Here is a 14,652-nt window from a genome sequence, read left to right as displayed (position 1 = left end):
TCTTAAACAGGTGGCACAGGCGAACAGCTGCAAAATCTTAAATTAAACCGTTTATTGTATTTACTGGTTGTTTGCTCGAAAAGCTCTAGGTTTCCAGACTGAGATTTTCACTCTGCAGCGGAGTGTGCGCTGATATGCAACTTCCTGGCAGATTAAAACTGTGTGCCGGACCGAGACTCGAACTCGGGACCATTGCCTCTTGTGGGCAAGTGCTCAACCAACTGAGCTACCCGAGCACGACTCACGCCCCGTCCTCACAGCCGTACTTCTGCCAGTAGATCGTCTCCTACCTTCCAAACTTTACAGAAGCTCTCACGGTTGAGCGCTTGCCCGTGAAGGGCAAGATTCCGTCGCAACGAAAAACGCCTTTGTTTTAATGAGGTCCAGCCCAAATCCTGTATCATTTCAGTGATACTCTCTCCCATATTTCGCAATAATACAAAACGTGCTGCCCTTCTTTTGAACTTTTTCGATGTACTCCATCAACCCTATCTGGTAAGGATCCGACACCACACAGCTGCTTTCTAAAAGAGGAAGTATAAGCGTAGTGTAGGCAGTCTCCTTAGTAAATCTGTTACATTTTCCAAGTGTCCTGCCAATAAAACGCAGTCTTTAGTTAGACTTCCCCACAACATTTTCCATGTGTTCCTTCCAATTTAAGTTGTTCGTAATTATAATACCTAGGTATTTAGTCGAATCTGCGGCCTTTAGATTTGACTGATTATCATGTAACCAAAGTTTAATGGATTCCTTTTAGCACTCATGTGGTTGTCTTCACCCTTATGTTATTTGGGGTGAAGTGCCAATTTTCGCACCATTCACAGGCATCCCAAGATGCCTTGCCACGGTTCACATGGCACTCCCCATCAGAGGTTCGAGTCCTCCCTCGGGGATGGGTGTGTGTGTTGTCCTTAGTGTAAGTTAAATTAAGAATTGCGTAATGCTAGGGACCAATGATCTCAGCCGGCCGCGGTGGCCGAGCGGTTCTAGGCGCTTCAGTTTGAAACCGCGTGACTGCTACGGTCGCAGGTTCGAATCCTGCCTCCGACATGGATGTGTGTGATGTCCTTAGGTTAGTTAGGTTTAAGTAGTTCTAAGTTCTAGGGGACTGATGACCTCAGAATTAAGTCCTATAGTACTCAGAGCCATTTGAACCATTTTTTGAACCAATGATCTCAGCACTTTGGCCCCATAGGAACATGCCACACATTTCCAAAAATTTTTTTAGTTCTCAGTTATATGGTGTAATTCTTGCTCCAGTTCACACTCAACATCTAAAATGTCGCGGCTATTCTTTAAATAAGAGTTTAAATCACTGTTCTCTTGTTGTACTTACTTTATATCAGACTACACCAGTAGTTGGAATATTCATCTCAATAGATTAATCTCAACTAATTCTGTAAAACCTGAGGAACCATAAGAGTCCATCCACAAAAATTCGAACATCTTAAAACGCGAAAATTACAGAACGCTCGGTCTAGTTGTGAATGCATCCTAAAACAATAATTTCGATTGTCCTCAAAAAGTGAAAGCCATCATGCATTCCGAAAATCAGTTTGGCTTCTGGTAAAACAAAGGAACCAGGGGAGGAATACGTTCTTTAACATTAGGAATAGAGAAATGTGAAATCTGGTTTCGCAGGATAGAGCAGATCAGGTTATGGTTGTGCAGCGGGCCGTTATCAGTTTCAAAATATGTCACAGCAGTTGAGGTTTCATTACAGGTTAACTGATCGCTCAACTGCAGTGTCCAGGTTGAGTGGGCAACGATCTTTGCAGCTCTCGCAGCTAGCGCCTCACAATCCGACCGCGCGTGCACGCCTCCAGTGGTCCCGGCCTGACCCCGCACCGTGGAGACTTACTTGCTGCTCTGTCCTAACTGACCGACTCAATCCAGCACACAGACAGCATTAAAATAACTGCTCAGGCAAAACCACAGAAGCTACACACAGTTGCGCGAAAACACTTCCACAAACAACTCGAAGAATTAGTACGGTATATTGATAATTTTTACTTATGGACCGTCTGAAAACAAACATGTGAGAAATGGACAAACACACATCAGCACAGGCTCCCTACTACACTTAATAAAGGAAATGATAACATAAAACAAAAAATCTCTTCCCCACACCATCTGGACACAGACACACACACACACACGCACAGACACACACAAACACACACACGCACACACACACACACACACACACACACACACACACACACACACACACACACACAAAATTATATATCACACACACACACACACACACAAATGCATACACGAACAGACCACAGATACTTTAATAGTTACACTCATAAGTTTGGCAATAACATTCGGTCTTTGGCTAAAACATTTGACAGTCGACAACAGAAACCAAAACATTGCATTAAAACAAGCGTTCAGTGCCTAGTGCTGTGGAATGTGGAAAAAACCGCAAATTGGCGTTCATAAGAAGAAGAACAACACCAAAAATGCAACAGGAGCGTAATATGTAGGAAATTGTCCACGCAGCCTGTAAGTACAGTTCAAAAAATTACTACTTAATAGGAAATACCAGCCACCAGAACTGTTTATAACCTATAGGCACAGTGACAAAAATGTAAATTAAATAGCTAACATATGTACATATTCCAGGCCACTGATGATGCCTTGCAGAAAATAAAGGCGATACGCGTATGGCACTAAAATTGTGTTTTATTGAGTTGCTGTCAGAAGGTCCATAAGTAAAAATTATCAATATACCGTAACATTACACGCAACTGAGGAAGACAGGACTACAAAAGTTGAAGAACTCGAAGAATACTAAAACAGTCACTGTGGAACAACAAGGGCGAATCACAAGTCGATACACATAGAGAACCCAGAAGCGGTCGGCGACCAAATACATGTCGTCCCATGAGACGACCGACCGAACGACCAACCGAGGTCGTCCCTACTCGGGTCACGTGTCAGCAACGGTCGGGTAAGACATGGCTGTCCGGACCGCACTGCTGCTCCGTCCCGACGGAACGCGCCAAACACGACAACCCGGAAATACTAGCGGTCGCTCCAAAGACAGTACGACAGTGTTCTTATCGATAAGCCCTAATACTAAAGTATTTCGAACCAGCTGTGGCGAAATTTTGTTGGAAGGGTCGCACTTTTTATCAGTCAGAGTTCAACTGGAAACACGCGATCGACGTCTAATCGTTGGTATGGACGAAACGTATTTTTTTGACCGTAAGCTATCTCTGTTAATTAGTAACTATTAGTAATAATATCTGGAGATCTTCCAAAATACTTTGCCTCAGCGAAGTCAGATTCTTGATTTGTACTACCCTGATCAAAAATACGCGTATAACGTCACACGTACTGTTTCCATTTGACTTTATTATATTTGTAAGCTCACCCGGCAAAATATTAGTCACCTCTTTATAGAAAGGGAACACTGTCTACGCTGAAGCGGTCCGCATGCTGCAGAACTGGTAGTACGTGGTTGTAACAGAGGACTGTGTCGTCCTACAGATTCAGACAGCTGAGGTACGATCGCCATCTACTGTGAACCTCAACATCCCAGAGCAGGGCCCAGGACTGCAGGGGAGTAGTGGCGGCAGTAGCTCAGCGGTGCCAGGTTCGTCAAACCCGTACCCAGCCGCCAAAGAGTAACGGCATGCGGATGCGGGAGGCAGTGGTAACCACTGCATTAAAGTCACGTAACGTGTAAGTCACAAATATGTCATCGTGATGAACTTTCCATTGGGAAAAGATGTCGGATTAGTTCTCCATACCTTTCTCTGGTAGTGGACTGCCAGTCACACGGTGACAATGAGAAAAACGTCGAATACCATACTCAACGAAATGGTTATTCGCCGGAGCGTAGAATGTAAGAAATGTTAATGCGGTAGTGAAGCTAGAAAATCTGAAAAGGGAAATGCAAGGGCGCGATCTACAAGGGTCGTTCAATAAATAATGAACCACATTTTTCTGAGAACACATTTATTGGTAAGAGTCAGAATTTTTTGACAATATACATCAATATGTTTCGTCCATTTCCTATTTTTCTACGTAGTCTACATCACGTTTTATGGCCGTACGCCAACTTTGTGGAAGAGCATGTATTCCCTGGTGGTAAAAACTCTTGTCCTGTAGGCGTAGCCATGTTTTACTGCGTGACTAACACACTCGAATCTTCAAAGTGTATTCCCCGTACAGAACCTTTAAGCGGCGCGAACATGGAAGTCCAAGGTTGCCAGGACTGGACTGTAGCGTGGATGAGGCAGTGATGTCCAACCCAATTTGGCGACGTGTTCCCGGGATCTCAGACTTGTGTGTGGGCGTGCATTATCGTGTTTGAGCAAGATTTCTGATGGGTTCTTGTCCGATCGAATACGTCCGAAACTGTTCTTGAGTCTATTCAGAGTCCTCACGTGTGCCTCTGAATTGATGGTTGACCCTCTTGGCATCACATGCACGAGAATGTCATCACAATGTCACCATGACTTTTTTGGCAGAGGGGATTGTCTTGAATTTTCTTCTTTTGTGGTGAATGAAGATGATGCCACTCATTTCTTGTTTCCGGTGCAAAGTGGTGCACCCAGCTTTCGTCCCCCGAAACGATCCGTGACAGAAAAGCTTCTCTGTCGGTCTCAAAACGCTCCACCAATGCAGATGAAATGGCCTTTCTATGAATCTTGTAGTCCGCTGTGAGCATTCGTGGAACCCATCGTGAGCACCTCTTTGAATATCCGAGAGTCTCGATCATTTCAGACGCACTTCCAACGATGGCCGACAACTGTAGAGGAAACTGTCGAGTTGAGATGCGCCGGTTGGCACGAATAATGGCATCCACACGATTCAGCACGTCTGGAGCAGTGGCTGTGACAGGACGTCCCGAGCGTGGCTGATCTGTTTCTTCATTTCCTGAGACTGTAACTTTCTTTACCTGTCGCCCAACTGTACTCAAGATGTTCAAATGTATGTGAATTCCTAAGCGACCAAGCTGCTGAGCTCATCGATTCCTAGACTTACACACTACTGAAACTAACTTAAACTAATTTATGCTAAGAACAACACAAACACCCACGCCCGAGGGAGGACTTGAACCTTCGGCGGGAGGGGCCGCACAATGCGTGAAACCGCGCTTCATACTGCGCGGCAACTGTACTCCTATCAACTGCAGCATCGTCATATACTGCACACAAATGTTTTTGGATGTTCACTATGGTTTTATTTTCCTATACACAAGAATTCAATAACAGCACGCTGCATGTAACGTGAGTCGTATGTAGACGCCACTTTGACGCTGTAGTACGGCCCTACCACCTGCCACAACGGTGCGAAATTTCACCGGCGCACAGAACAAACATCAAATGTGAAGAACCAACAAGAACGTTGGTCTATGTTTATTAATAGCTTTTTTTAAAAAAATGTGGGGCATTACTTATTGAACAACCTTCGTAGCTATAGCGGGGCTCAGTAAAGGACAATAGAAAAGGAAAGATTTCTGCTCAGATGAATGTAGGATACGTCAACTGCAATAGAAAGTGGTATAGCTGTAGCAGGACTCCCTACAAACAAGAAGTTAGGGCAGAGAGTGAGCTGCTGTGAGCAGTTGAGAGACAGGACTTTCATCAGAGTCGACAGTGATCTGGGGACGCTAACAACGATAGTTCAGCTATACGTGTCGACATCACTGGCAGAAGATGAAGACGTGGAGAGAGTCTAAGAGGATACTGAACGGGGAACTACGTGTCTGAAGGACCATGAAACATTTATAACAGAGCGGGATTAGAGCCAAGTACTACGAGTATATGAAGGAACGGGAGACAGACTTACACAAGGATACGGGTTTGTTGGCAGAAATGAGAGCAGAGGTAAGACCAACTGAGTTCTGCAATAAAATTCAATCAGTAACTGTAAGTACAGATGACAGACATGTATACTGGGGGAGGCCCTGGAGGCACGGGCAGACACCAGCCGGATTACGTCACTGTGGGGCAGTAATTTCGAATCAGTTATTGGCCTGTAAGGCATAGTCAGGAGCAGACGGACTCAGACCACAATTTAGTAATCATGAAGAGTAGGCTGAAGTTTAACAGAAACATCAGCAACAATCAGTGCGTGAAGAAGTGGTATCCCGACACATCATAATCAGCGTTTGAACCTCGCTGAGACAATAAACGCAGTGTTACTCCTGAGTACCTCTCGGGTTTCGCAAGACGACCACACGAAAAGCACAACACCTATGTGGCCCTCCGATTACCGACTCGTCTCGATTCTTAATATCTTTTCAAAATTAATCGAATGACTAATTCATACGAGAAGAATGTTTAGTAATAATTAATGAAAAAGACAGTTTGGCTTTCCTAAGGATGTTCGTCTTTACAGCTGTGAATGATACCTCAGAGAGCCTGACCAGAGATTGGTTGGAAGTAGGTACATGGTGTGATTTGACTGGCGCCCTGTGTTGGTCACGAACTGCTACTAGCAAACGCTCAACACTATAGCGTCAGTGGCTCATCAGCTACACTTCTGACATCTCGTCTCGCTGAAACCGACGCTATGTGGCATCAGACAAGGGAGTTATGTATTTTTGTGTTCCGTCGTGTCTTCCCTTTTGTTTCCAATTTCTGATAGCAACCCGCTCACAGCAACGTTATGAAACTGTGAATTCAATTATTTCCTTATAGATGAGACCAATATAGTGATTGAAAATGTGTCAGATGCGTACACCAGTAACTTCCTTTCCCTGTTTTCCATCATGTTAACTGTAAGTTCCCTTTCAACCAACATAAGTCACATCAACGACATTCAGTTTCTCCCTGGCAAGAAAAATCTAGAAGAACTTATGTTGTGGACTGGCAAGACAGCCAATCCACTATGACAGGAAGCCGAAAGGGACGCGTTTAAGCGCATGCAGGCTGGCGTGAGGTCTGGAACAGTTAAAGGAGTTTAGACTTCAGAAAAAAGGAGGAATCTGGTAGAATACTTAACTTTAATCCATAATAGGTGAACATCGCTCTTGACGGTACATGTTTTACAGCATCAATAGTAACTGGTAAATAGCGCCTTGCTAGGTCGTAGCAAATGACGTAGCTGAAGGCTATGCTAACTATCGTCTCGGCAAATGAGAGCGTAATTTGTCAGTGAACCATCGCTAGCAAAGTCGGCTGTACAACTGGGGGCGAGTGCTAGGAAGTCTCTCTACACCTGCCGTGTGGCGGCGCTCGGTCTGCAATCACTGATAGTGGCGACACGCGGGTCCGACGTATACTAACGGACCGCGGCCGATTTAAAGGCTACCACCTAGCAAGTGTGGTGTCTGGCGGTGACACCACAACTTACGTACGGTAAGGTCATCGCAAAAACTTCATCAGGTTAAAAACAAAACAGGAAACAAATCATACTTCACATTCTGAACAAGATAGCTGATGGATTTTGGTTTTTCATTGATTTTATATCGTTAGTGATCAGGGAGTCATAAAGTGTGCATTCCACTGTGCGGTGTTTAAATAATTTTTAAGGAAAAACTTTTCTTTTTCAAATAATCTTCATTATGTAGAAAATAGTGAGTAGAATAATTTGTAAAATAAGTCCAAGGACCTCTTGTTGCGAATCGTGTAGACAGTTGAGAATTAATAAATGAAAAGCAGCAGTTTGCTTTTGTTCTATAAAAGAACAGATAAACAACAGCAAAATGGTGCTTTTCATTTATTATAATGTAGTTCTATCAAGAATCGACGGAAGATTCTGTTAACAGTTGAGAATTCTTCACATTGTTTCACAATTTATCAGGATTGTTGTCACGAACTCTGATGTATATGAAATAAAAGTCCACGTGAGCCACAGTAACGGCACATACTACACACACGAAAATCTGCCGCTGGTGAATGAAGACTTTAAATGTAATGGTACCACAATTCTGTACCGACTGGACTCAAATGTGTCAGAAACAGAGAAGGCATTACCTAAATGCAACTCTTCCTGTATGATAGCTTCTTGTACTCCATTCGTGAATTTGTAAGCACGAGTGCAAAATACCCCACCCCCTCCCCCCCATGAACCATGGACCTTGCCGTTGGTGGGGAGGCTTGCGTGCCTCAGCCATACAGATAGCCGTACTGCAGTTGCAACCACAGCGGAGGGGTATCTGTTGAGAGGCCAGACAAACGTCTGGTTCCTGAAGCGGGGTAGCGGCCTTTACAGTAGTTGCAATGGCAACAGTCTGGATGATTGACTGATATGGTCTTGTAACATTAACCAAAACGGCCTTGTTGTGCTGGTACTGCGAACCCCTGAAAGCAAGGGGAAACTACAGCCGTAATTTTTCCCGAGGGCATCCAGCTTTACTGTATGGTTAAATGATGGTGGCGTCCTCTTGGGTAAAATATTCCGGAGGTAAAATAGTCCCCCATTCGGATATCCGGGCGGGGACTACTCAAGAGGACGTCGTTATCAGGAGAAAGAAAACAGGCATTCTATGGATCTGAGCATGGAATGTCAGATCGCTTAATCGGACAGGTAGGTTAGAAAATTTAAAAAGGGAAACGGATAGGTTAAAGTTAGATATAGTGGAAATTAGCAGAGTTTGGTGGCAGGAGGAACGAGACTTTTGGTCAGGTGAATACAAGGTCATATATGCAAAATCAAATAGGGGTAATGCAGGAGTAGGTTTAATAATGAATAAAAAAATAGGAGTGCGTGTAAGCTACTACAAACAGCATAATGAACGCATTATTGTGGGCAAGATAGACACGAAGCCCACGCCTACTACAGTAGTACAAGTTTGTATGCCAACTAGCTCTGCCGATGACAAAGAAATTGATGAAATGCATGAGATAAAAGAAATTATTCAGATAGTGAAGGGAGACGAAAATTTAATAGTCGTGGGTGACTGGAATTCGATAGTAGGAAAAGGGAGAGAAGAAAACGTAGTAAGTGAATATGGATTGGAGGTAAGAAATGAAAGAGGAAGCCGCCTGGTAGAATTTTGCACAGAGCATAACTTAATCATAGCTAACACTTGGTTCAAGAATCATGAAAGAAGGTTGTATATATGGAAGAAGCCTGGAGATACTAGAAGGTATCAGATAGATTATATAATAGTAAGACAGAGATTTAGGAACCAGGTTTTAAATTGTAAGACATTTCCAGGGGCAGATGTGGACTCTGACCACAATGTATTGGTTATGAATTGTAGATTAAAACTGAAGAAACTGCAAATAGGTGTGAATTTGAGGAGATGGGACCTGGATAAACGGAAAGAACCAGGGGTTGTAGAGAGTTTCAGGGATAGCATAAGGGAACAATTGACAGGAATGGGTGAAAGAAATACAGTAGAAGGAGTATGGGTAGCTTTGAGGGATGAAGTAATGAAGGCAACAGAGGATAAAGTAGGTAAAAAGACGAGGGCTAGTAGAAATCCTTGGGTAACAGAAGAAATATTGAATTTAATTGATGAAAGGAGAAGATATAAAAATGCAGTAAATGAAGCAGGAAGTGCAAAATGGCTAAGCAGGGATGGCTAGAGGACAAATGTAAGGATGTAGAGGCTTATCTCACTAGGGGTAAGATAGATATTGCCTACAGAAAAATTAAAGAGACCTTTGGAGAAAAAGAGAACCAATTGCATGAATATCAAGAGCTCAGATGGAAACCCAGTTCTAAGCAAAGAAGGGAAAGCAGAAAGGTGGAAGGAGTATATAGAGTGTCTATACAAGGGCGATGTACTTCAGGGCAATATTATGGAAATGGAAGAGGATGTACATGAAGATGAAATGGGAGATATGATACTGCATGAAGAGTTTGACAGAGCACTGAAAAACCTAAGTCGGAACAAGACCCCGGGAGTAGACAACATTCCATTAGAACTGCTGACATTCTTGGGAGAGCCAGTCCTGACAAAACTCTACCATCTGGTGAGCAAAATATATGAGACTGGCGAAATACCCTCAGACTTGAAGAATATAATAATTCCAATCCCAAAGAAAGCAGGTGTTGACAGATGTGAAAATTACCAAACTATCAGTTTAATAAGTCACAGCTGCAAAATACTAACGCGAATTCTTTACAGACGAATGGAAAAACTGGTAGAAGCCGACCTCGGGGAAGATCAGTTTGGATTCCGTAGAAATATTGGAACGCGTGAGGCAATACTGACCCTACGACATATCTTAGAAGAGATTTAAGGAAAGGCAAAACTACGTATCTAGCATTTGTAGACTTAGAGAAAGCTTTTGGCAATGTTGACTGGAATACTCTCTTTCAAATTCTGAAGGTGGCAGGGGTAAAATACCGTGAGCGAAAAGCTATTTACAATTTGTACAGAAACCAGATGGCAGTTATAAGAGTCGAGGGGCATGAGAGGGAAGCAGTGGTTGGGAAGGGAGTGGGACAGGGTTGTAGCCTCTCCCCAATGTTGTTCAATTTGAATATTGAGCAAGCAGTAAAAGAAACAAAAGGAAAATTCGGAGTAGGTATTAAAACCCATGGAGAAGAAATAAAAACTTTGAGGTACGCCGATGACATTGCAATTATGTCAGAGACAGCACTGGACTTGGAAGAGCAGTTGAACGGAATGAACGGTGTCTTGAAAGAAGGATATAAGATGAACATCAACAAAAGCAAAACTAGGATAATGGAATGTAGTCGAATAAGTCGGGTGATGCTGAGGGAATTAGATTAGGAAATGAGACGCTTAAAATAGTAAAGGAGTTCTGCCATTTGGGGAGCAAAATAAATGATGACGGTCGAAGTAGAGAGGATTGACTGGCAATGGCAAGGAAAGCATTTCTGAAGAAGAGAAATTTGTTAACATCGAGTGTAGATTTAAGTGCCAGGAAGTCGCGACTGAAAGTATTTGTATGGAGTGTAGCCATGTATGGAAGTGAAACATGGACGATAAATAGTTTGGACAAGAAGAGAATAGAAGCTTTCGAAATGTGGTGCTACAGCAGAATGTTGAAGATTAGATGGGTAGATCACATAACTAATGAGGAGGTATTGAATAGAATTGGGAAGAAGAGGAGTTTGTGGCACAACTTGACTAAAAGAAGGGCTCGGTTGGTAGGACATGTTCTGAGGCATCAAGGTATCACCAATTTAGTATTGGAGTGCAGCGTGGAGGGTAAAAATCGTAGAGGGAGACCAAGATATGACTACACTAAGCAGATTCAGAAGGATGTAGGTTGCGGTAGGTACTGAGAGATGAAGAAGCTTGCACAGGATAGAGTAGCATGGAGAGCTGCATCAAACCAGTCTCAGGACTGAAGACCACAACAACAACAACAGTGCAAAATAAATTATTGCCGTTATCAGCTATGTATTTTCAATTTGGCTATGTAATTATTGTGTACTTAAGGTGCTTATTATGGGGTCACTGCATAGGTTATACATGTGCAACCGTAATGTTGGAAGAGTTCGCAATGCATGAATGTTAGCACTGCGTTCGTAAGACAGTAGCGTCTTCAGTGTTATTGTTTGCTGACGTTCTATACTGACATCGGTTGTACACGTAATTCTCAGTGACGAGTTCGCTGTAATGATCTATGGAAATTGTATACAACGAGTAAGTAAATGTCATCCCAGGTAGTGTAGTGTACAGCATCAAAAGCAGTGATATACTGAAAGTGAATGATGTTCTACAGTTCGTTCACATTTAGAATGTGATTAGACTGTAGGCAAAGAAGTCGTTAAATCAAGAGGTAAGACTAACCTAATGAGATAAGTCAGCATCAAATGAATATCTTGAACCATAAAATGTCTCTAAGAAAAATGGAGAGTAAATACTTCTCAGGATTGTCGATTCTTAAACTATTGACTGTGACCGCATGATCTGATCCTAAAAAAGAAATTCACATAAATCTCAATGAGAAAATATTGGACCTGTATTATATCACTTACTGCTGTCGTTGTTGTGGTCTTCAGTCCAAAGACTGGTTTGATGCAGCTCTCCATGATACTCTATCCTGTGCAAGTCTATTCAGCTTCGAGTAACTACTGCAACCTACATCCTTCAGAATATGCTTACTGTAGTAGTCACCTATTGGTCTCCCTCTATGATTTTTACCCGCCTCCCCCCCGTCCCCTTGCTTTCCACTGGTACCAAACTGGTGATGCCTCAGAATGTATCCTTTTAACCGATCCCTTCTTGTAGTCAAGTTGTGCCACAAATTTCTCTTATCCCCAGCTCTATGCAGTACCTCCTCATCAGTTATGTGATCTACCCGTCTAATCTACAGCATTCTTCTGTAGCACCACATTTCAAAAGCTTCGTTCTCTTGTTGTCTAAACCATTTATTGTCCATGTTTCACTTCCATAGATTGCTACATTCCTTTCAAAATACTTTCAGAAAGGACTTCCTGACACTTAAATTTATACTCGATGTTAACAAATGCCTGTTCTTCAGAAACGCTTTTCTTGCCATTGCCAGTCTGCATTTTTTATCCTTCGTAGCTTAATTATCATGAGTTATTTTTCTTCCTACATAGCAAAATCCATCTTCTGCTTGAAGTGTCTCGTTTCCTAATCTAATTCCCTCAGCATCACTTGACTTAATACGACTACATTCCATTATCCTCGTTATGCTTTTGTTGATGTTCATCTTATATCCTTCTCTGAAGGCACTGTACATTCCGTTCATCTGATTACAATGCCATCGGAAAACCTCAAAGTTTTTACTTCTTCTCCATGGATTTTAAGTCCTACTCCAGATTTTTCTTTTGTTTCCTTTACTGCTTGGTCAACATACAGGTTGCATAACATCAGTGATAGGTTACAACCCTGTCTCAGTCGCTTCACCACCACTGCTTCCTTTTCGTGCCTCTCGAATCTTATAACTGCTATCTGGTTTCTGTACAAATTTTAAATAGCCTTTCGCAGCCTGTATTTTACCCCTGCCCCCTTTAGAATTTCAAAGAGAGCATTCAGTCAACATTGTCAAAAGCTTCCTCTGACTATACAAATGCTTTAAACATATGTTCGCGTTTCCTTAACGTATCTACTATGAGAAGCTGTAGGGTCAGTATTGCCTCGCGGGTTCCTGCATTTGTCCTGAATCCAAGCTGAGCTTCATTTACTATAAATCTGTTAATCATTATCATACCGGGATATATACTGAAGAGCCAAAGAAACTGCTACTAATATTGTAGATAGCCCCTGTGAGAACGCAGAGTTCTGAAGCAAGAATCTTACGTACGTGTTACTTGTCACAATCGCATCTAGACTCCACTAACGTCGGAAGTAGTGCTGGAGGGAACTGACACTATGAATCCCGCAGGGGTGTCCATAAATCCGTAAGAGTACGAGGGATTGGAGATCTCTTTCGAACAGCGCGTCACAAGGCATCCCACATATGCCCAAAATGTTCATGTATGGGGAGTTTGGAAGAAGCGGAAGTGTTTAAACTCAGAAGTGCGTTTCTGGAGCCACTCTGTAGCAATTCAGGACGTCTAGGGTGCCACATTGTGCTGCTGGAATTGCCCAAATCCATAGGAATGCACAATGGAAATGAATGGATGCAAATGATGAGACAGGATGCTTACGTACGTGTCACTTGTCAGAGTCGCATCTAGACGTATCAGGGGTCCCAATCACTCCAACTGCACACGCTCTACAGCGTTGCAGAGCCTCCAAAAGCTTGAACAGACCCCTGCAGACATGCAGGAACCATGGACTCATAAGGTTGTCTGCATTCCCGTGCACGTCCATCCACTCGATATAATTTGAAACGAGACTTGTCCGACTAGTCAACATGTTTCCAGTCATCAACAGTCCAATGTCGGTGTTGAAGGGCCCAGGCGAGGCGTAAGGCTTTGTGTCGTGCAGTCATCAAGGGTACACGAGTGGGCCTTCGGCTTCGAAAGACCATATCGACGATGTGTAGTTGAATGGTTCGCACGCTGGCACTTGTTGGTGGTGCAGCATTGAAAACTGCAGCAATTTGTGAAAGAGTTGCACTTTTGTCACTTTGAACGGTTTTCTTCAGTCGTCGTTGGTCCCGTTCTTATAGGATCTTTTGCCTGGCGCATCGATGTCGGAGATTTGAAGCTTTACTGCATTCCTGATATTCACTGTACGCTCTCTAAATGGTCGTACGGGAAAATTCCCAAGTCATCACTACCTCGGAGATGCTGTGCCCCATCGCTTATGCGCCGTCTGTAACGTGACGTTCAAACTCACCTAAATCTTGCCATCATAGCAGCAGTAGCCGATCTAACATCTGCACCAGACATTTGCCGGTCGCAGTGCCGTATTCTGTCCGTTTACATATCTGTGTATTTGAATACGCATACGTATAGCAGTTTCTTTGGCGCTTCAGTGTGTATCAATTGAAAAAAGTAAATTTTTTACCTGTCGTGGACTTCAAGCCACTGTAGTCAGCTGCTATGGCTACTACCATAAAGACGCGGATGAGCCAACTAGCGCTTCTGCAAGACATGATGGAGGAGAAAAAGCGTCTTCTCCGTCGAAATGTGTTCGGCACGTGCACGCTGTTGGGTATCCTGTATTTTTATAAACAAATACAATTACATGAGATTTTATTTCAACAAGCTATAAAGGAAAGTGGCTAGTGTAAATTAATCTATCAAGCTATAGTGGATAATATCTGTTTCAAAAATGAATTTTCACTTCGTTCTACCCAATACATAGTTTCTGCCTCAGCTAAGCCG

The 14,652-nt window shown here is 43.0% G+C and overlaps 1 protein-coding gene across 1 annotated transcript in view; it reads right to left on the bottom strand.

Moving 5' to 3' along the window:
* LOC124717286 (histone-lysine N-methyltransferase EHMT2-like) overlaps positions 1–14,383 on the bottom strand; it is a 50,301-nt gene extending 35,918 nt beyond the window's left edge. Inside the window, exon 1 of the mRNA XM_047244101.1 lies at positions 14,333–14,383. Within this exon, the coding sequence (XP_047100057.1) occupies positions 14,333–14,381 (49 nt within the window). The 5' untranslated portion in view covers positions 14,382–14,383. The remainder of the gene's footprint in view (positions 1–14,332) is intronic.
* Positions 14,384–14,652: the final 269 nt, after the last annotated feature.

The sequence above is a fragment of the Schistocerca piceifrons genome, chromosome 9 (genome assembly GCF_021461385.2).
Source record: "Schistocerca piceifrons isolate TAMUIC-IGC-003096 chromosome 9, iqSchPice1.1, whole genome shotgun sequence".
NCBI classification, from domain to species: domain Eukaryota; kingdom Metazoa; phylum Arthropoda; class Insecta; order Orthoptera; family Acrididae; genus Schistocerca; species Schistocerca piceifrons.
The sequence above is the reverse complement of the archived record's forward strand: the minus strand, read 5'-3'. Positions and strand labels throughout refer to the sequence as shown.